Raw genomic sequence first — 24,271 nt, forward strand, 5'->3', positions numbered from 1 at the left:
AGCAACACACACCCACCAGCAACACACACACCAGCAATACTCACCCCAGGAACACGCACACACCAGCAGCACACACACACACGCACACACACACACCAGGTACACTCTCGCATAAGCAACACACACACACCAGCAACACACACACCAGCAACACACACACACACACACACACACACAAACGACACACACACCAGCAACACACACCCTAGCAACACACACACCAGCAACACACACACACGAGCAATACAGACACACCAGCAACACACACACCAGCAATGCACGCACACGCACCAGCAACACACACACACGAGCAACACACACACACCAGCCACACTCACACCATTTCAACATACACTCACACCAACAACACACACACATACACCAGCAACACACACACCAGCAACACACACCAGCAATACACACACACCACACCAGCAACACACACATTCTAGGAACACACACACACACACCAACAACACACACACCAGCAATACACACACAACAGCAACACACATACCAGCAACACAAACACCAGCAACAAACACACACCAGCAACACACACACACACACTAGCAACACACACACCAGCAACACACACACATCTGCAACACACACACACACCAACAAAACACACACACACACACCAGCAACACACACACGTCAGCAACACACATACATGTGCACCATCCACACCAGCAACACACACACACCACCATAACACATAGACCAGCAACACATACATACCAGCAACACACACAAAGCAGCAACACTCACACACCTGCAACACACACACACCAGCAGCACACACACCAGCAACACACACCCACCAGCAACACACACACCAGCAATACTCACCCCAGGAACACGCACACTCGAGCAACACACACACACACACACCAGCCACACACACCCACCATTTCAACACACACACACCAGCAACACGCACACACCAGGAACGCACTCACGAGCAATACACACACACACTTTCGCAACACTCACACACCAACAACACACACACCAGCAATACACACACACCAGCAACACACACACCAGCAACAAATGCACTCCAGCAACACACACACACACCAACAACACACACACACACCAGCAACACACCTGGAGGTTACCTGGAGGTTATTCCGGGGATCAACGCCCCCGCGGTCAGGTCCATGACCAGGCCTCCCGATGGATCAGGGCCTGATCAACTAGGCTGTTACTGCTGGCCGCACGCAGTCCAACGTACGAGCCACAGCCCGGCTGATCCGGCACTGACTTTAGTTATCTGTCCAGCTCTCTCCTGAAGGCAGCCAGGGGTTTATTGGCAATTCCCCTAATGCTTGATGGGAGGCTGTTGAACAGTCTTGAGCCCCAGACATTTATGGTGTTTTCCCTTAGTGTACCAATGGCGCCCCTACTTTTTATTGGGGGCATTTTTCATCGCCTGCTCAGTCTTTTACTTTCGTAGGGAGTGATTTCTGTGTACAGATTTGGGACCATTCCTTCCAAGATTTTCCAAGATTTTCCTGCGTTCCAACGAGTACAAGTCAAGTGCTTCCAAGCGTTCCCAATAGTTAAGGTGCTTGATATAACTTATACGTGCAGTAAAGGATCTCTGTACACTCTCTAGATCTGCGATTTCACCTGCTTTGAATGGAGATGTTAATGTACAGGAGTATTCCAGCGTAGAGAGAAAAAGTGATTTGAAAAGGATCATCATTGGCTTGGCATCTCTCGTTTTGAACGTTCTCATTATCCATCCTATCATTTTCTTTGCACGTGCGATCGTGGCACTGTTGTGATCCTTGAAAGTTAGATCCTCAGACATTACTACTCCCAGGTCCCTTACATTATTTTTCTGCTCTAATGTATGGCCAGAGTCTGTAGTATACTCTGTTCTAATTATTATCTCCTCCAGTTTTCCATAACGGAGTAGTTGGAATTTGTCCTCATTGAACATCATATTGTTTACCGTTGCCCACTGGAAAACTTTCTTTATATCTTCTTGGAGGTTAACTGCGTCCTCAGCAGATGACAGCCTCATGCAGATCCTAGTATCATCCGCAAAGGATGATACGGTGCTCTGAAGTATATCACTGTCTATGTCTGATATGAGGAGAAGGAATAAGATGGGGGCGAGTACTGTGCCTTGTGGAACAGAGCTTTTCACTATGGCAGCATCAGATTTAACTCTGTTGACCACTACTCTTTGTGTTCGATTTGTTAGGAAGTTGAAGATCCATCTCCCCACTTTCCCAGTTATTCCTTTAGCACGTATTTTATGGGCTATTACGCCATGATCGCATTTGTCAAATGCTTTTGCAGTCTGTGTATATTACATCTGCATTATGATTCTCTTCCAGTGCATCCAAGGCCATATGATAGTGATCCAGTAGTTGTAAGAGGCAGGAGCGACCTGCCATGAACCCATGTTGCCCTGGATTGTGCAGATTTTGGGAATCCAGGTGATTTGCAATCCTGCTTCTTAGCACTCTTTCAAAGATTTTTATGATGTGGGACGTCAGAGATATTGGTCTATAGTTCTTAGCTAATGCTTTGCTGCCACCTTTATGGAGTGGGGCTATATCCGTCGTTTTAAGTGACTGTGGAATTTCACCCATGTCCAAGCTCCTCCTCTATAGTGTACTTAGGGCACGCGAGAGGGGTTTCTTGCAGTCCTTAATGAAAACCGAGTTCCACGAGTCTGGGCCCGGGGCTGAGTGCATGGGCATGTTGTCAATGACTTTTTCGAAATCTATCGGAGTTAGGGTAATGTCGGAAATCTGGCATACATTTATGGAGTTTTGAGGATCATTCATGAGGAAATCATTTGGGTCGTCGATCCTCAGACCGATTAGTGGTTCACTAAACACAGAGTCGTACTGGGATTTCAATATTTCACTCATTTCCTTGTTGTCATCTGTGTAAGTCCCATCCTGTCTGAGTAAGGGCCCGGAGCTGGAAGGTTTTCCAGACAGTAATCAATTTTCAGTAGCTGTTCCTTGAACTGTTGTGAGGTTGCATCTAGTGGCACACAGCAACAACATACACGCACCAGCAACATACACACCAGCAATACACACACACCAGTAAAACACACACACCAGCAACACACACACACCAGCAACACACACACACATCAGCAACACTCACACACCAGCAACACACACACCAGCAACACACACACACACACCAGCAACACACACACCAGCAACACACACACACACACCAGCAACACACACACCAGCAGCACACACACACCAACAACACACACTCCAGCAACACACACACACCAGCAACACACACACACCAGCAACACACACACACCAGGAACACACACACACACCAGCAACACACACACACACACACACGAGCAACACACACACACACACACACACACACACACACACACACACACACACACACCAGCAACACACACACACACACACTCACACACACACACACACACACACACACACACACACACACACACACACACACACACACACACACACATACACACACACACACCAGCAACACACACACACCAAGAACACACACACCAGCAACACACACACACACACGAGCAACACACACACACACACACACACCAGCAACACACACACACACACACACACACACACACACACACACACACACACACACCAGCAACTCACACACACACACACACACACACACACACACACACACACACACACACACACACACACACACACACACACACCAGCAACACAGACACCAGCAACACGTGATGGACTCCCCATTCTTGAGTCGTGTGTGCGTGTGTGTACTCTCCTAGTTGTGGTTACAGGGGTCGATTCACAATTCCTGGCCCCGCCTCTTCACTGGTCATTACTATTTCGTTCTCCCTGCTCCATGAGCTTTATCATATTTCTTCTAAAGCTTTATATAGCACCTGCCTCCACCACCTCCCTTTTCAGACTATTAATTCCTGACAACTCACTGACTGAAGAAATGCTTCCTAACATCCCTGTGAGTCTTTTGAGTCCTTTTCAAATCACTTGTTCTTTCTACACTGGAATATTGCTGTACATTAATGTCTCTGTTCAAAGCAGGTGAAATTGCAGATCTAGAGAGTGTACAGAGAACCTTGACTGCACATATAAGTTCTATCAAACACCTCTGCTAGTGGGAACACCTGAAAGCACTTGACTTGTACTCGTTGGAACTCAGGCGAGTGAGATGTATCATAATCTACACTTGGAAATTTCTAGAAGGAATGGTCCCAAATCTGCACACAGAAATCACTCCCTACGAAAGCAAAAGACTGGGCAGGCGATGCAAAATACCCCCAATGAAAAGTAGGGGCGCCATTGGTACACTAAGAGAAAACATCATAAGCGTCCGGAGCCTAAGACTCTTCATCAGCGTCCCACCAAGCTTAAGGGGAATTACCAATAGGCTCCTGGCTGGACAGAAACCTAAAGTCGGTGCCGGATAAGCCGGGCTGTGGTTCGTACGTTGGACCACGTGCAGCCAGCAGTAACAGCTTGGTTGATCAGTCCCTGATCCACCGGGAGACCTGGTCGTGGACCGGGTCGCGGGGGCGTTGATCCCTAGAATACCCTCCAAGTAGACTCCAGTTAGACTCTACAAGTGTTCTACCACTTTCATTCTGCTTCTCCATTACTTGGCGTGGTATGCATATCAGAGAAACTGGCTTGTAGTTCAATTCCTCCTCTCTGACTCCTTTCTTATGTACAGGGACTACATTCAATTGATGTGTAGTAGATTTTAGCTACTTTAGTAGCTCTGACAGCATTTCTGCTCCCACTCGTAGAATTCATACGGGTGCTGTGTCAGATCCCACTGACTAACAGTGGGAAGGAATGCAGCAACGTAAAAGGGAGGTAAGTGATTTCATGTACATTATTATTGTTATTATTATTATTATTATTATTATTATTATTATTATTATTATTATTATTATTATTATTATTATTAAAGCTAAGCGCAAAAGCCACCAGGGTCACACAGTACTGTTGGGTAAAGTGTGTAATATGCTTCATCAGAAACTAGTAAAGGTGGAGAGTATAACAGAGGCAGAGTTTGTAAGGTCGGTGAGGAGTGTTAAAGGAAGCATAATCTAAGATTGTGTAATAAATCTGTTCCCGTCAGATTTCATGTACGACTAATATTCGTGTTACTGTTTTATTCAACTGATTTGTTATTGTTTTTATTTACACATTCAAATAATTAATTTTCATGTATTAATATACAGTTAATTTTGTTTTGGTTTTCTTAATAATCAAAGCTAATATTTTACTGTATCTTATATTATACAAGGACCACACTCTAAATGTTTATTTTTTCGTTTTTGTTTTTTTTATCCTAAGTATGTTACTCGTGTTACTATGCAAGACGTTTGTAATTATGAAAAATGTTGTAATGTACCCAAATAAACATACATTCTCACTAAGCTACCCTATCAAACTTGACACGGGATTGCAAATGCCCAAGAAATATTTTCAGCACCAGACGCTCAATTTTCCCGCAGGTAACACTGTAGATATGATCACACAGGCGTTGATGGGGGGTAGAGTGAATGTCGCGTGATTACCTCCAAAATAATTGAGAGACTCCATTAAGAGGACACATCAGTCAAGGCAACTTGACTGTAGGAGAATACACTATTGTCAGAGTTGATTGTGACTAATAGATCAGTGACCAAACTTCACGCTAACTAAAAGCACGACTTCAGGAACACCAAGACACTTGTTGGATTCAATACCATGAGGTTTGTAGGATCCACAACATCAAAACACTTGTAGTACCCACGACACCAAGACACTTGTAGGACCCACAACAGAAAAGACGCTTTTAGGATCCACAACTCCATGATACTTGTAAGAACCACAACTCCAAGACACTTGTAGGATCCACAACTCCAAGACACTTGTAGGATCCAAAACTCCATGACTCTTGTAAGAACCACAACTCCAAGACACTTGTAGAATCCACAACTCCAAGACACTTGTAGGATCCAAAACTCCAAGTTACTTGTAGGATCCACAACTCCCAGACACTTACATTATCCACAACTCCAACGCACCTGTATGATCCACAACACCAAGACACTTGCAGGTCCCACAATAACAGGATACCTGTAGGATTTATAACACCAAGTCATTTGTAGGATCCACAACACCAAGAACACTTGTAGGATCCATAACACTTAGGCATTGTAGGGCCATAACACGAAGACACTTGTAGGACCCACAACACGAAGACACTTGTAGGACCCACAACAACAGGATACCCGAAGGATTTATAACACCAAGTTACTTGTAGGATCTACAACACCAAGAATACTTGTAGGACCCTCAACACCAAGAACACCTGTAAGATCCATAACACCAATAACACAAGCGTAGTACATAGGTACAAACACTAACAATTCAGGGCAGAGTGAAATATCAAACTTGTCTCAGAAGAGACAAAGTCAGTTGTGTAGAACCTGCCAGTCAGTACACACAAGACTAGCGAACAGAACTAAGGTGTATTTAGGGTAGCTGGTCCGCTGACTCGCATCTTGGCAGAGTTGTATGGGCTCGGGGGCATCCATTATGATATAAACCTTGGTAATTAATACCGATAAACTGGTTTAAAAAGACACTTGGGCAAACATTATGACATACTCATTGAGTATGTCATAATGTAGGCGGTGCTTTGCCTGAATGAATATTACTCATCCAGGCAAAGCACCACCTACCTAACAACTCAATAATTACATGACCTCTTTGTCTACTTGGCCTCGAGGTCATACAGCGCTGGACCTCATCTCAAATATGTCATTTTTCAGGTCACTATGTGTCACTCACGCCTCACTGTCCGCCTGTATAGCGTCATTTTAATCTCGGAGTGTTAGAAGTGATCAAGGTCTCAGGACCGAAACGTTTTTTTAATAAATACGTCCTAGTGTTTGCTCTCACGTCACTTTCACTCTCCATAATACCTCAGTGATTCGCCAACCCAAGATCTGTCATATTCTCTGCATTTCACTCACTTCGCTCTTCCTTCTCAGGAGTATATATGTGACTTATAAATATCTTCAAAATTGACAAATTTCTGATGCAAGTTCATTAGCAGGAGCGTGAGGCTGACGTCGTGCTGAGCGCAGCGAGCACCAACAGTCATACTGATCAGTCTATCAACAGTGGGGCATGCCATAAGGCCGGGCTGCCACACCATTGATCCCAGATTCTAAAGGAATCATATACAAAAAAAAAAAAGAGTATTCACCTTTACATTCTAAAAACTGTTTGTAAAACTTTTTTTTCTGATATTTCTGATGACATTTCGGGTTTGTTTGGAAATTATTTTCCCGACAGAGAAAACGTCAATGGAGTTTCCTTTTAAAACATTTGTATTTCCAGTTCCTGCTTCCCGCCAGCAAAATTACCCGAGTTGATTGCTCAGATTGTTTTTTTGGCTGGCCGCTGGGAGTGTAATTTATTGTGTAGTGTCACTGTGGAGGTGACAAGTAGACTGCTGGTGACATGACTAACAGAAATGAGTCTTGTGTGTTCGACAGGTAGGCTGAGTCAGTGAGTCAGTCAATCAGTTAGTATCTCTCTCTCTATCTCTCTATCTCTATCTCTCTCTCTCTCTCTCTCTCTCTCTCTCTCTCTCTCTCTCTCTCTCTCTCTCTCTCTCTCTCTCTCTCTCTCTCTCTCTCTCTCTCTCTCTCTCTCTGGAAGATCGAGCCTCAACCACTCCTTTCACTAGGCGACCAGTAAGGGTTGATGCTTCACATAAATATGTGTTGACGCATCTTTCATACGGGTGGAAAATTTTGGATTTTCGTAAATTCAACATGTGTAAATTTGAATAATACAATAATTGTGTAATAAAATGCGATGCTGATTTGACCCTTTGAGAAATTTTAAGTGAAGGGGGATGGGTGGAGCCAGAGACTGACCCCGGGGAAGAGACAACATACTGAATTAATGTGTGAACACTGGTCCAAGTTGTGCAATGTAATCAGGCGTTCTCGAAGGCCAATTGGGGTTTCTCGGTCTGAATTTATAATTAGGAACCTATGTTATTGTCCCCTGCTGAAGAATTGGGACAAGAAATTTGCGGGACCTCAAGAATTACATGTGGATGGCAAAAAATAAGGGATGCAACATCACTCACAAGGAAGTTCAGCATTAGTCCTGGCATTTAGATCTCTAGTTGGCCAGTGTAGAGTCTAGGTGTTAGGCGGGTGTAGTGGTGTGATCCGTCTACAGTAATTTAATGGTAAGTGCTAATATGAATATTCTGTGGACCCATCAAGTAAACTAAAATAACATACAGTTCACATAACTTTAATTACCAGAGTAGTTGGTTTTATTATTATTATTATTAATTTAATGTCAGGTTTAGCTTTTTGTGAGAGTGGTGAAAAAATGGTCAGTTGAGGGAGTTACATTTCAGCGACCTAATGTGACTGACTCCCACTTACCACACCCAAATTACTTGCAGGTAATAATTCAGGTAGTACCCTGTAAGTCTCCTGCAGGTGATTTGCTCACATAATAATAATAATAATAATAATAATAATAATAATAATAAAAATAATAATAATAATAATAATAATAATAATAATAATAATAATAATAATAATAATAATAATAATAATAATTCTCACAACACGCATTTGTCTGTGTAATTAATTAGTTGAAATTTCCTAACTGCAATTACAGAGATGTGTTTAACCAGCAGAGTTTGTGGATTTAGGTTTCCTGCTCTTGGGTGCACCTTGTGCAGTGGACTCACGCTATTTTCGACTGTCATATCTGCCTGTGAACGCATGGTTGGAGTCTAGCTATTAAACCAATCTGAGCAAGTGCTTGTTAAGATTTTGATTGCAAAAAGTAAATAAAACTCCTGGCTCCTGGGAGGTAAACAGCCTGCCTAGTGTAAAAACATTTATATTATTGAAAATAGAAAAAGAAACCACTCTAGGACCAGCTTGTATCTTCACATTAAATGTGGAGACAATATTTAATTTATTGTAAGAAGGGACACAATGACTCACCTATACAAATATGTACATATTATATATATATATATATATATATATATATATATATATATATATATATATATATATATATATATATATATATATATATATATATATATATATATACATTGGACAAATAATAATTTTTTAAATTTCTTATTTCTTGGGTAGAATAGTTTGTTGGTGGGTTGTGTGAAGGACCTGTCTAGTTGGGCCGGCAGGCCTACTGTCTCGCGTCAGGTGTTGTGGGATCTGATAGTGAGGTGTGGGCTACCCCTTTATATACCTTCCTTTGATGCTTTACTTTCATTGTTCCTTGATAATGTGAGTAGTCACGAAAGCGCTTGGAATTTCTCTATTCTTTCAGAGTGGTTGTTTTGCATATATATATATATATATATATATATATATATATATATATATATATATATATATATATATATATATATATATATATATATATATATGTTTGTAGATGAATGGTTCAGAGAAGCGACATGTTGATAAATTAGACACATGTGCAACTCTTGGGTATCTTTATTGATGGACTGAACACATCGACTCAAGGTTGAGGGACTGATTACCTCATTCTCCTCCTGTTCTTCAAGTTTCTCCTACATATGGACTGATGAAGCCACTGTGTGGCGAAACGTTTCCTCAATAAAGATACCCAAGAGTTGCACATGTGTCTAATTTATCAACATATATATATATATATATATATATATATATATATATATATATATATATATATATATATATATATATATATATATATATATATATATGTACATAGTTCGTATGTTCGAGTCTCCTTCAGCCAGAGATCAGTGTTTGTGTATATTTCGCCTGCTCTCGCGAATTCCTTGCATTGTTCAAATCTCTAGTAAGGCTGATGCATGCAGGGGATGAGATGAAAAGCTGTAAGCCTTCTCCCTGAAAGCTGGCTGCCTTGGATCAAACGTGTAGCGAAAGCTACACGCCAAGGTATTGTCCAGTGTGGGTAGATCGGTAAAGCACTGCGTACCTTGTCCTAAGGTTCGTAGGTTCGAGTCTCCTTCAGCCAGAGATCAGTGTTTGTGTATATTTCGCCTGCTCTCGCGAATTCCTTGCATATATATATATATATATATATATATATATATATATATATATATATATATATATATATATATGAGGGAAAAAAGGTGAGTGGTGCGTTGAGGTATATGTGGAGTCAAAAAACGTTATCTATGGAGGCAAAGAAGGGAATGTATGAAAGTATAGTAGTACCAACACTCTTATATGGATGTGAAGCTTGGGTGGTAAATGCAGCAGCGAGGAGACGGTTGGAGGCAGTGGAGATGTCCTGTCTAAGGGCAATGTATGGTGTAAATATTATGCAGAAAATTCGGAGTGTGGAAATTAGGAGAAGGTGTGGAGTTAATAAATGCATTAGTCAGAGGGCAGAAGAGGGGTTGTTGAGGTGGTTTGGTCATTTAGAGAGAATGGATCAAAGTAGAATGACATGGAAAACATATAAATCTATAGGGGAAGGAAAGAGGGGTAGGGGTCGTCCTCGAAAGGGTTGGAAAGAGGGGGTAAAGGAGGTTTTGTGAGCGAGGGGCTTGGACTTCCAGCAAGCGTGCATGAGCGTGTTAGATAGGAGTGAATGGAGACGAATGATACTTGGGACCTGACGATCTGTTGGAGTGTGAGCAGGGTAATATTTAGTGAAGGGATTCAGGGAAACCGGTTATTTTCATATAGTTGGACTTGAGTCCTGGAAATGGGAAGTACAATGCCTGCACTTTAAAGGAGTGGTTTGGGATATTGGCAGTTTGGAGGGATATGTTGTGTATCTTTATACGTATATGCTTCTAAACTGTTGTATTCTGAGCACCTCTGCAAAAGCAGTGATAATGTGTGAGTGTGGTGAAAGTGTTGAATGATGATGAAAGTATTTTCTTTTTGGGGATTTTCTTTCTTTTTTTGGGTCACCCTGCCTCGGTGGGAGACGACCGACTTTTTGAAATATATATATATATATATATATATATATATATATATATATATATATATATATATATATATATATATATATATATATATATATATATATATATATATATATATATATATATATATATATATATATATATATATATATATATGCATATGGATAGGGGGCAATGTGGCAGATGTTGCAGGTGTATGGTGTAGGAGGTAGGTTACTGAAAGTAGTGAAGAGTTTTTACGAGGATAGTGAGGCTCAAGTTAGAGTATGTAGGAAAGAGGGAGATTATTTCCCAGTAAAAGTAGGCCTTAGACAAGGATGTGTGATGTCTCTGTGGTTGTTTAATATATTTATAGATGGGGTTGTAAGGGAAGTAAATGCCAGGGTCTTGGCAAAAGGCGTGGAGTTAAAAGATAAAGAATCACACACAAAGTGGAAGCTGTCACAGTTGCTCTTTGCTGATGACACTGTGCTCTTGGGAGATTCTGAAGAGAAGTTGCAGAGGTTGGTGAATGAATTTGGTAGGGTATGTAAAAAAAGAAAATTAAAAGTGGAGGATAACAAAAAGATTAGGTGATGAAAGATTGGATATCAGATTGGAGGGAGAGGGTATGGAGAAGGTGAATGTATTCAGATATTTAGGAGTGGACGTGTCAGCGGATGGGGCTATGAAAGATGAGGTGAATCATAGAATTGATGAGGGGAAAAGGGTGAGCGGTGCACTTAGGAGTCTGGAGGCAATGAAGATGTCATGTCTGAGGGCTATGTGTGGTGTGAATATAATGCAGAGAATTCGTAGATTGGAAGTTAGGAGGAAGTGCGGAATTGCCAAAACTGTTGTTTTGAGGGCTGAGGAAGGGTTGTTGAGGTGGTTCGGGCATGTAGAGAGAATGGAACGAAACAGAATTATTTCAAGAGTGTATCAATCTGTAGTGGAAGGAAGGCGGGGTAGGGGTCGGCCTAGGAAAGGTTGGAGGGAGAGGGTAAAGGAGTTTTTGTGTGCGAGGGGCTTGGATTTCCAGCAAGCATGCGTGAGTATGTTTGATAGGAGTGAATGGAGACAAATGGTTTTTAATACTTGACGTGCTGTTGGAGTGTGAGCAAAGTAACATTTATAAAGGGATTCAGGGAAACCGGCAGGCTGGACTTGAGTCCTGGAGATGGGAAGTACAGTGCCTGCACTCTGAAGGACGGGTGTTAATGTTGCAGCTTTATAAACTAGTGTAAAGCACCCCTCTGGCGGCAAGACAGTGATGGAGTGAATGATGGTGAAAGTTTTTCTTTCTCGGGCCACCCTGCCTTGGTGGGAATCGGCCAGTGTGTTAATAAAAAAAAATATATGCAATAAGATCACAGCAAACAGGTGATTTCAGAATATGCAAAACAACCACTGTGAAAGAATAGAGAAATTCCAAGCGCTTTCGTGACTACTCACATTATCAAGGAACAATAAATGTAATGCATCAAAGGAAGACATATAAAGGGTCTAGACCACACCTCACCATCACATCCCACAACAAAGCAACACCTGATGAGCGACTCATAAGAAAGAGAACACTGCAGCAGGCCTGCTGGCCCAACTAGACAGGTCCTTCACGACATCCCACAAACAAACTATTCTACCCAAGAATTAAGATTTATTATTTGTCCAATGTATTATTAAATTCTTCCCAAATTCTATTAATTATAAATGGATCTAATTTATATAAACCAAAGGAAATATTCATATTATTTTCAAAACTGTTTTTTATGGAACAAGATTCAATTATATTCCTGTCGACCATGGACTTGCTTGATACTACTTTCTCAACTTTTTTGAAAATCAATTTGATGGTTAAAATCTCTCACATATAGTACAACATACAACCTACTCTACACACTCATGTACAGAGTATTGCCTGCCAGCAATACACTGTACATGAGTACTCTCCCCAAAACTTAAACAGGCCTCTGCACACTAGGACCTCACAGGTAAACCTGAGAGCACTTAAGCTAATAAAGTAACCTATGGTATAAACTTACAAAAAAATCACCATCCCTACAAACTCCAAACCGTTACGTCTTAGGATATTTTGCTCCAGCTGCTGCGCTCCACATACTGCCCCACAAACATCTCACCTGCTCCTGTCCTGGGTACTCTTCAGGAATAATACGCGTCTGGTTTCAGAACAAACCCCGGTAAATGGTATATGGAGCGCCTTTTTTATACAATATTTACCAGTACACTGCGAAATAAATGCACTACGTAATAGTGCTGATAGTTTGTCTGGAAGTACATAGTGTCTTCATATATGCTTTGTCTCTTGATAATAATCATCTTTTCCCTCAGTTCCCGCGATATCGTATCAGAGTTGCTGGTCTATACTTCGAGTCTAAATTCCTTGGAGTCAAACCACAAATAAAGGAAACTTGGCGCTTCGATCAATCCTGGGCTGTTATCGGGTTTCAAGGCTTAGTTCCCATTTCCAATTTGAGAGTTAGTTGTGAATTGTTCCTGCCTCGGTATTTTATTCTTTTCGATTAACTTCCCTGGTGAATTTTTTTTTTTTTTTGAACAAATTTCCGATTTCTTTACCGATATTCTGCACGATTTTTTATTACCATGTTCACGAAACTGTACATGGCTCTGTTCATGGCCCTGTACATGACTCTATACGTGGTACTTTGCATACTCTCATGCCTCTAAAATCATTTATTTTCGGAACTTCACATGAAGTTACATGTGAAGTTCTGATGTCAACTTGATTCAAAGATACCACTGGAAAGGTGAGTTTCTGTTTCGCCAGAGAGGGACAGGTGGTCACCTTAACTTATGTCTGTAAGCTATGACACCACCTGGCAGCTGGTGGTGAGGAGGTGCAGCCTATGTTAGCAACAGCAATAAAAGGAAAAAACACAAAGAGAATGAGCAATAACTTGACTAATTGGTAGCACACACACGATTAATTATTTATCTTGCTATTTCCAGGGCTAAATATTTATTTTTGCTTTCCTTTATTCAGTAATTAATGTAGGACAAAAATCCACACGGGAAACAGTTTCCTATAAATCATTAGCGCAATATTAAACCCATGTAACACATACAAGTGTTTGAATATTTTCTATTATTCGGTTAACGAACGTGTCAAATGACACCTGGCATCACTTTTCATGTAATTTTGCCGTCATGTAAATAAACTAAAAGTTTGACTTTGGTCCCGTGTTGCAGGTGACCTACGCGTTCTGCAAGGAGTTTATCAACCTACTGGAGCAACATCAGGTTCCCGTGGGTCACCTAGACACCACTAATGTCTTGGTCAAGCTCTTTCAGAAGGCAAGTGTTTAGCACCACACTCATTCACTATCTCTCTCTCTCTCTCTTATATATATATATATATATATATATATATATATATATATATATATATATATATATATATATATATATATATATATATATATCACAATATGCAGAATAACCATAAATGCATAACCAGTCGCAAACAGACGAATCCAACAATGTAAAACAAGTCACTGGAAGATGGAAAACACTGGATATAGTCGTTTTGCACTTCCGTGCTTGTCTGGAGCTATGCAATGTTGCAAGAGTTACAACAGTTAGGTTCAGGGAAAAGATTCTCTCATAGGTAGGAATGTTAGTGTGCCACATGGACTGTCCTGTTCTGTCCTTTAACGTTTACAGAAAATGGTAGAAAATTATTCGCGAACTATGAGACCGTCCAATGACGTCAGATTATCAGCTACTAGTTTAGTATCATTATGAAATCTAATTTAGTAGACAGCTGTGGCAATATTATTTTAGTTTTGTGTGGAATCTTGAAGTGACGTAAGAAATACTAACAAATATTACCCATTGTCACCTAACTAAACACAATTAATTTTCAGAGATACGTGGCGGCTGGAGCTGTCCTCCAGTACAGAAAAGTATTGTAGAGGGTTTACTGGTTTTTGAGTATTCGAGTATTTCTAGCTATTCCTGAGTGTTTCCCTACATCCCTGAAGGATTTAATATTATCCTGTTCGACCGTCTACACAAGTTAGTGAATACTAAACATACTGATGTGACATAACAAGAAGCTTCTTAGTGACATAAAGGAGAACCAGATTTTCTCCAAGCTGGCATGAACACCTACTGGATTATATCTATTGTGAACTTAAAGCAATGAGAAGGAACACTGAACGCATTCATACTAGGAAATTAAAATGACTAGATCACACATGCTAACTCGGACTTCGTTATAAATTTCTCTAGTAAGGAATGAAGCAGTGATCAGCAGGCAACCTCAAGGTTCAGCTTAAGCTTCGTGCCTACAACTGGTGGTGATAATTGTGAAGACCTAGCCAAGTCTCTGCTTGCTGAAAAAAGATGGGGACTTATCACCTGAAGTTTATTGTACTTAACTCCGTCTATTGATTCAACGCGTTTGTTATTCTAGATAAGGAGGAGTATGACTCAAGAAATCGTAATGACACGATTGCAAATAAACCATACCCCCGGCCGGGATTGAACGTCATGTTGACGGCAGTGAAGGGACTTGAGCTAGAGTTCGTCACGGCCACGCTAGCTGGAGATTCGTCTGTAAAAACTTGCATTTGTGGTCACAGAGGTGCCTGTGCTAACTTTCCTATGGTGTAGAAATATACCTAGTTGGATGAATCTTATTGTGGCTAGCTGGTCTAGTGGCTAACGCGACGGGCTGGAGTTTTGAGACTCTATGACCGCGGGTTCAATCCCGGCCGGGGGTATGGTTTAAGGAGGAGTACTCGGATAAGCTGAATCGTTTACTAGGTGATATGTGACGTATAAACTGTTAAGAATCCCTTCGATCACACTGACATTTTAACAAATTTTCAAGAAGATTATGGAGGGAAATGATGGACTAATAAAATAGTTGTTGGCCAGGTCAGCAACCCTTCCGCAGCTGAACGTATGAAGACACAAATCAGGTAACCCAGTTCTTCCTATCATGTGTTAGGTTGGCTTTGCTCTTTATGACTTACCTTAATGGTCAGTAAATTCCTAAGTCCCTTGGAAGGAAGAATTTCGGATGCACATATTAAAAACAACGTTGACATTACAGAAAGGCTCCAAAGATCAAATGTATTCTGTGACTTTGCTCTCGTGAGTTTTGATGTCACAGCATTGTTCACCTGCGTCCCTGTTTATGATTTGTTACAGTATCTTGAAGAGGAGTTAGAAAACCTCTCTATGCCCTAACCTATGAATGCAATTATTAAACCACTTTAATTATGTGTCATGTACTGTAAATTTGTATCTAAAAGTAAATGTTATGCTCAAAAACTAAGCAATTTATATATGGAATTCTATGAAACTAGATTCCTTAAAGATATTCTCCCAAGTAACAAGAAGTATTTTGAATATGGAGATGTTGCTGTGGCTAAGAGATCAAAATATGACGAGTTCTTACCTAAAATCATAGGTTTAGTACCCTACATGAAGTTCACAGTAAAGCATTAATATTAAAATCGTATAAAATACAGACAGGTTGTTAGATAAGACACATGCAACAGTTACGTATCTTTATTTCGAAAGGTTTCGCCTACACAGTAGGCTTCTTCATTTGATTTGAAGAAGCCTACTGTGTAGGCGAAACGTTTCGAAATAAAGATACCTAACTGTTGCATATGTATCTTACCTAACACTTACGCGTGAAATGGATAATAAACTATCATTCTTAGATGTTCAAATCCATATTGTTGACAGGAGGTTTATATTTACAGAATAGAGGAATCCAACTTACAATATGTGTCGTTGTAAAGTAACTACTATTCCAGTCATGAAACTAAGAATAAAAGAAGTGATTCCCTCACAGTGTTTTTGATAGCTTTACTTATTTGTGGTCTTGAGTATTTAGATGATGAACTTGGTAAGATATTCAACACAGCCACAAAACCGAGATATCTGAAGAAATTTGTTGGGAAGGAAGTCATGTCAGCCAGGAGAACTTTCCACAGGACTGAACCTAGGAAATTGCTTCCAAGGAAAAATGTATTAGCTTTACTCGACAATGAAAATTTAACCAGCCTTCCTGATACAATGAAAAGGTTCAATGTATATAGTGCTTAAGAATACTGGGAATGTGAAATACAGGTCTAATAAATGCCGTCCAACACAGTTGGAGGCATTTACAAGGTCTCCCGCACTCTATGTGCCCTCTCTTATGTAGGACAAACAGATAAACGTCCGGAACTAGACTAACCTGACATCAGTATTCAAGATGGCACAGGAGTTGAATGTAATGTTTAACTATGTCAGTTTATGCAATCATCTACTGAGTTGGTCAGCAGCTCAGGTCATTATACTAAACTGTTCTGCTACTGGAAGAAACATAATCGAATCCTCCCTTTTGAAACATAATGGTTATGCTATGTACAACTCAAGGGTTATACAAACCTTACATTTATTTGGTAGAGTGTTGTACACGGTCCCAAGCATTGGGTGCTCTACAAAATCCCAGGATAGCTCATTATACAACTTGGTTTCTTCATTACGTGGTAGGTAGGTAGGACATTTCTGGTATTAGACCCTCGTCACCCTTACATATCCTACATATTTCGCCAAACTCTTATTGAATGGAAGTATGATCGCAAGGATAACTCAGTAACGGACCCAGATTCTCGCTTAGCAGATTACAATGGGCTTAGAGAACAACTATTTTCTGTGGCCTGGGGTAACGGATAGAGCTATCATTATGAGAGCTGCCCAAAGTACTTTTATTAAGTATAAAAACATTAGATCGAATAGAATGACCCTAAATGGACTAATAATGGGATCAAATATCTTTTAGGGCAAAAGAAAAGAATTTATAGGCTTATCAAAAGAGGTGAGGGTTATCTTATGAATCAATATATTGACATTAAGAGGGACGTTAAGAAGGGGATAAGAAAAGCTAAACGATTCTAAGGATTCGAAAACTAACCCAAATGTGGTCTCACTAGTGATGTATAGAGCTGTTAAATAACTTTTGGACTTCTGTTACTAATACTTCTTGAAATAAATTCTAGTAATCTGTTAGCATTATTGCGCACACTTAGGCACTGCTGTCTTGGCTTCAGATTTCTGCTTACCATGACTCCCAAGTCTTTTTCACATTCTGTATGATCAAGCTCTACTTCACCTAGTTTATAACTTCGAGGGTTATTTTCATTACCAAGGGCTAGTACCTTACACTTGTCCACATTGAACTTCATCTGCCATTTTTCAGACTAAGACATTAATTTATCCAAATCCTCCTGAAGTTCTTTGGTATCCTCCTCAGAATGAATAATACGGCCTATTTTTGTATCATCAGCAAATTTGCTCATGTCACTTGTAATTCCTTCATCAAGGTCATTAATGTAAATCATGAACAACAGAGAGCCTACAACTGATCCTTGTGGAATGCCACTAGTGACTGATCCCCATTCAGATTTGGCCCCATTAATGGAAACTCTCTGCTTTCTATTGGTAAGCCATGTCTCTGTTCATGCTAGAACTTTTTCTCCTATACCATGAGCTGCCACTTTTCCTAAGAGTCTTTGTGTGAGGTACTCTATCGAAGGCTTTACTGAAATCCAAATAAACAATATCTTATTTTTTATCTCTGTCTACTGCCTCAAATGTTTTATTTAGAGAGTCAGTAAATTTGTCAGGCAGAGACGACCTCACGTGTACCCATGCTGAGATTCATTAATCAAATTATGCTCTTCAAGATAACTTCTAATAATATCAACTATAATCGATTGCAACAATTTGCCTACTGTAGACGTCAGGCTGATTGGACGGTAATTTGATGGAATTGACTTATCCCCTGATTTGAATATAGGAACTACATTAACTGTCTTCCACATTTCTGGCACAACACAAGTTAAGATGGACGCATTAAACACGCTCTATAATGGCTGACTAAGTTCCATCTTGCATTCTTTAAGTACCCTGGAAAACAACTCTTCGGGTCCCAAGGGCTTATTTTGCTTCAGTTTAAATATCTGATAACCATGTCCCTCGTGACAGTAATATTAGTTAATTTGAATTCTTCGGGAACTGAATAATTGTTAATTTCTGGAATCTCACTTACGTCTTCTTGTGTAAATATTGACAAAAAAAAAATAATCATTAAATAGAGAACGCATTTCCAGTTCGTTATCCGTCAGCTGTCCATTCCCAATTCTCAGAGGTCCTACTTTTTCCCTCACCTTGGTCCTAATTTCATAGTCACGTTTAGCTTTTTTAATCCTCCCTTTTACCTCTCTTTGAAACTGAACATATTGGTCAATAAGATTAATCTCTCCTCTTTTGGTGCGCCTATAAATTCTCTTTTCTGTCTTAATAGATGCTTTAACTTCTGTTAATCCATTTGGGATCGTTATTATCTGACCTAGCGTTAGCTCATCTCTTTCCGCAGAGTAGGCAATGGGTGGAGGTCGGACAAAACTAGGCGATAAGAACTATACTTGGGTCCCCTATCTGGACCAACACAGTATGTCTCAGATTTGAGGCCCGGCTTCCTTCCCTGGCTGACAGAGTAAGATAAATAAACGCCTGCAAAGTAGCCATGATTCTGCACCGGCAGCAAGGTACCCCACTGAGAAGACGGATACATGTATTGGCAACCATGACACAAGATCCAACTCTCTTCACGGACTGCTCCTGGATTCGTTCGTTTTGTGCTGCTGGGCGGAAGCTGCTGCCTATACAACTATTCCTTGAGAAGAGTTGTGACCTTCCTGTTGCTGGGTATCATTCACCAACTCCCTGGCACCCAGATCCGGCCGATGTTTGCGTCATGCAACTACCTACCTCTAAGCGTCTCTGCAGTCAAGACGCCCTCAGCAATCATGCTGAGACAAGCATGGCACTGGCAGAAGGACGAACATGTGCAGTGTATTTCACAGATGGTTCAGTCGACCCAGACAGGAAGAGAGCAGCAGCTAGACTGTACCACAATGGTCACACACAAGGCTGGCGACTCCCTGACCACTACACGATCCTTCAAGCTGAGTTGGTGGCGATTCAGCAGGCATTGTCACATACCCTACGACATCGACTCCGACCTGTCATACATGTTGACTTCACCTCTGCAATCTATGACCTCTCCCATCCTCAACCACAGGACAATGTTCACCTCATCAAATCGATTCTGAGCATAATGACAGCCTTAGAAGTTCAGGGTAACAGATCGACATTGAACTGGATCCCCAGCAATGCTGGCATCCAAGGAAATGAGGCAGCAGATGATGCAGCCAAGGCAGCCACTGATTATCCACATGTTGGGATTACTGTCCCCATCAGCCTACGCCAGATCAAACTGGTGGCCGCCAGAGCAATGAAACTTATGGGGGAGGTCCTAGGTGCTACCCCATCTCAACAGTGGTACCGAGCAGCGACTCAGGGAGAACTCCCTCCATATGATAGAAGCTGGTCCAGAGCGCAGTGTACCGGCATCCATCGGCTTCGTTTGGGCTTTCCCACAGCCAAAATGATGGTAAATAAGGCAGAGAAGATGTGCCAGAACTCCCAGCACGTTGTCCAGCGCCCCCTAACACACTATCTCCTGGAGTGCCAAGCTACTGAGACACTCCGCAGGCAACTACCCCTGATGTCCCCTCCCGAAGAAGGCCCAGAGAGGACTGCGGCTACACTAGAGTACCATGGAGTCAACGAACCAGACAAGTTGTTAGGTAAGACACATATGCAACAGTTAGACAACTTTATTCCGAAACGTTTCGCCTACACAGTAGGCTTCTTCAGTCGAATACAGAAAGTAGGCAGGAACAGTAGAGATGTGAAGACGATGTAATCAGTCCATCACCCTTAAAGTCGTAGAATTTGAGGTTGTCAGTCCCTCGGCCTGGAGAAGTTCAGTTCCATAGTCAGGAACTATCTGAAGATCAAGCGACAGTGCGGAGACTTAAATACTGTCGGAAGGAGAGGTGCAGGGTAGTAATAGTAGTAGTAGTAGTGAGAGGCAACTGAGAGGTCATGTCCCTCTCAGATCCAACCCTTCTCACTTGAAAAGCTTGTCCAAGGTATTTTCTGTACCAAGATGCCACGTGTTGCAGTGTCTGACAAGATGAACATCAAAATGGTATACAATACCGACAGGTTGTTAGGTAAGACACATATGCAACAGTTAGACAACTTTATTCCGAAACGTTTCGCCTACACAGTAGGCTTCTTCAGTCGAATACAGAAAGTAGGCAGGAACAGTAGAGATGTGAAGACGATGTAATCAGTCCATCACCCTTAAAGTCGTAGAATTTGAGGTTGTCAGTCCCTCGGCCTGGAGAAGTTCAGTTCCATAGTCAGGAACTATCTGAAGATCAAGCGACAGTGCGGAGACTTAAGTACTGTCGGAAGGAGAGGTGCAGGGTAGTAATAGTAGTAGTAGTAGTGAGAGGCAACTGAGAGGTCATGTCCCTCTCAGATCCAACCCTTCTCACTTGAAAAGCTTGTCCAAGGTATTTTCTGTACCAAGATGCCACGTGTCGCAGTGTCTGACAAGATGAACATCAAGCTGTTGCTCGCGATAACGATATATCCTCCTCATCGCGAGTGTCCACAGTTAGGAGTACATACAGTGTTGTCGCTTATGAGATGCACCAGATGAACTGACAAGAACAATGCTTGATCAGCATACGTTGCAACATTGCAGAACCCTTTCTCTTTCGGGAGCCAGAGACGGGTCATCGCAAAATTAAGACCCGTGCCAGGATTCTGGTCATGGCGAACATTATACATACACACTTTTCTCTGTATTAGAACTGAAGAAGCCACTCGTGGCGAAAAGTTTCCTTTAATAAATGTCCTGAACTGTACATAAGTGTCTTTTTCCACATATTCAGGAATAGCAAGAAATACTTATTATTATAATGGAAACCAAGCGTTAAACCCACAACGGTCATTTAGTGCTGGAGGGCAGGATTGCTTGATTTGTGACTATTAAGGAAGAAGAGGATAACAGAGGTACAGTTAGAAAGGGCTGTGAAGAGTGCTAAAGGAAATATCATCAAAGTTTGTATAACAGATCTGTTGCTGTCAAAAAGTCAGAAGGAGTCTGTGTCAAAAATGGGGCCGTCAGCTAAGACGGAAGATAAAGTTAGAGCGATGAAGACGTCGGAGGTAAATTCTGCGTGCTCGCTGGTAGACAGGACAGTCCAGCAGAATATGACAAATTGAAATTGGAACCTGACAGTTATCACAGACTGGAACATGGCGCCTCTCTATGAGATACCCATGAGTGAGACGTGTGTGCCAGGGTGTGCATAGTCTCCCAACCTCGGCATCGATGATAAGAAGATCAGAAACCTAAACTCGGCTTGATAGAATATAATTTGTTTGAATCACTTCAGATCAATGTTGTTGCCAACGATTGCGAAGGTGGCTAGAGATTACAACAAAACAATCTGAGAATGGAATACCCCTATATGAAACTCGATGGTCAAGTACAGCTGGGCGCGCAGTCGAGTTTATTGCCCTGAACATCTCCATGACCAGGGACCCAGCAGAAAACTATTTCTTTGTTTCTGCTAGAGATTCGGCACAACCAAAGTTGGATTTGAAGAACTAGGGGATGAGGCAAATAAAATTTTTTGATAGCCTGCAAAGCACTAAAGGAGTCTGAAACTACTACAAATGTTGAGGTAGGCATAGGTGCAATACGGATAATCGCAATGAGAATTGCATACAGTTCAGCTGTAAAAATGCTGAGTCTAATAAATGACCTCACACAACACTGTCTGGGAACACTGCTGCAAACCCAACACCATCAGAGGATTTTGAGCCATCAGTGTAAACTGCGACTGCGTGAGAATGAGATCGGAAGTGGCATCTGAGAAGCCACTGTAGGTATTTGAGCTCTCGCGCACAGCAGTGGAGAAGAACAGACATGAACTGACAGAACCTCCCAGGGAGGAAAGAGAAAAGGTAGATGCCAGATGAAAAAATAAAGAGGGCAATTGAAGAGAAGCCAAGAGAGAGTGAATACGATGATAAAAGGGGAAGAGTAAACATGAGATCGGAGGCAATGGGCATTATGCCGATCATGCAAAGACGGAACATTCCCCTCTGCATGTAGACTCTCAACAGGGGAGGAAAGCACCTAGATGCAAATGTAGTCTCTGATGATGAACGGGATCAAATTTAGAAAGAACTGTGGGCGTATATATCTGGTCGCCATAATGTAGTTTCGATAGGATTAGGGCAGAATGAAGCCAAAGGAGAATTCGTTGATCCGTCCCCCAAAAAAGATCAGCAAGGGTTTTAAAGATATTCAACCGGCTATGGCAAGTTGCTTTCAGAGAGATAATGTGAGGTTTCCATTACAACTGGCAATCAAACTGAAGGCTGAGAAATCTATCCATATCACATTCAAAGATACAGGAACCATGCAGGTACAATGGAGTATGAGAGACAACAGAACATCTGGTGAAAGTAATTTGGTGAGTTTTAGCACCAGAAAATTTAAACCCATTAGTAATGGCCCATTGGGAAACATGGTTGACATCATTCTGGAACGATGCTGCTACTATATGGCAGTCTGTGCCTGCACAAGCTATAGCAAAGTCATCACCAAAAAGTGAGACCAAATATTAGATAAGAGAACAGAGGCCAGATCATTTATAGCTAGTATAGAAAAAGTGGTGCTAAGGACATCTTTGAGGGACACCAGGAGGGGCGAGCAAAATCACTAATTTTTTTTTTTTTTGGGTCAGAGTTCAATGAGATTTTAACAGTGGATTAAGCAGCATAAAAAGTGTAGACTGTACTTGTTTTGACTGTTAGCCTTCAAGTTAGATAGAAAAAATAAATTATGCACATCAGATGAAAGATAAAGGCTAGATTATTGTTAATCCCAGCTGTTTCAGCGATAATATCAGTAGATTCCATAAAAAAAAAAGTTGAAGCAGTGATTTTTTTTGTGGGAAAAATCATTAAAAAAAAGCTGTAAACAATATGACAATCCCACTTTGGTGTTTGTAGAAGCATCATTCCTCAATAACGTGTGCAAAATTTATGACAATCTTATTAATACATATCACAGAAAATGGAAAACAATGTCATTAACTTATTTTTGATTTAATATTATTGTTTAGTGTGAAACTCCACGGTTACGACACGCCAAATCTCAGCTTGTAATACTCCACCTTCCCTGTTGACAGCCTGCAGGCTACTAAAGGAGACACTCACTGCACTCTACACTTTAGCCAGCACAGAAGTTACC

The 24,271-nt window shown here is 41.1% G+C and overlaps 1 protein-coding gene across 5 annotated transcripts in view; it reads left to right on the forward strand.

Moving 5' to 3' along the window:
• LOC128690316 (neuroepithelial cell-transforming gene 1 protein) overlaps nt 1-24,271 on the forward strand; it is a 1,446,122-nt gene that overhangs the window by 1,248,729 nt on the left and 173,122 nt on the right. For all 5 annotated transcript variants that reach the window (XM_070087170.1, XM_070087181.1, XM_070087192.1 and 2 more), the window contains one exon: nt 14,257-14,361. In XM_070087170.1, the coding sequence (XP_069943271.1) occupies nt 14,257-14,361 (105 nt within the window). The remainder of the gene's footprint in view (nt 1-14,256; nt 14,362-24,271) is intronic.

This window comes from Cherax quadricarinatus, chromosome 2 (assembly GCF_038502225.1).
Source record: "Cherax quadricarinatus isolate ZL_2023a chromosome 2, ASM3850222v1, whole genome shotgun sequence".
NCBI lineage: Eukaryota > Metazoa > Arthropoda > Malacostraca > Decapoda > Parastacidae > Cherax > Cherax quadricarinatus.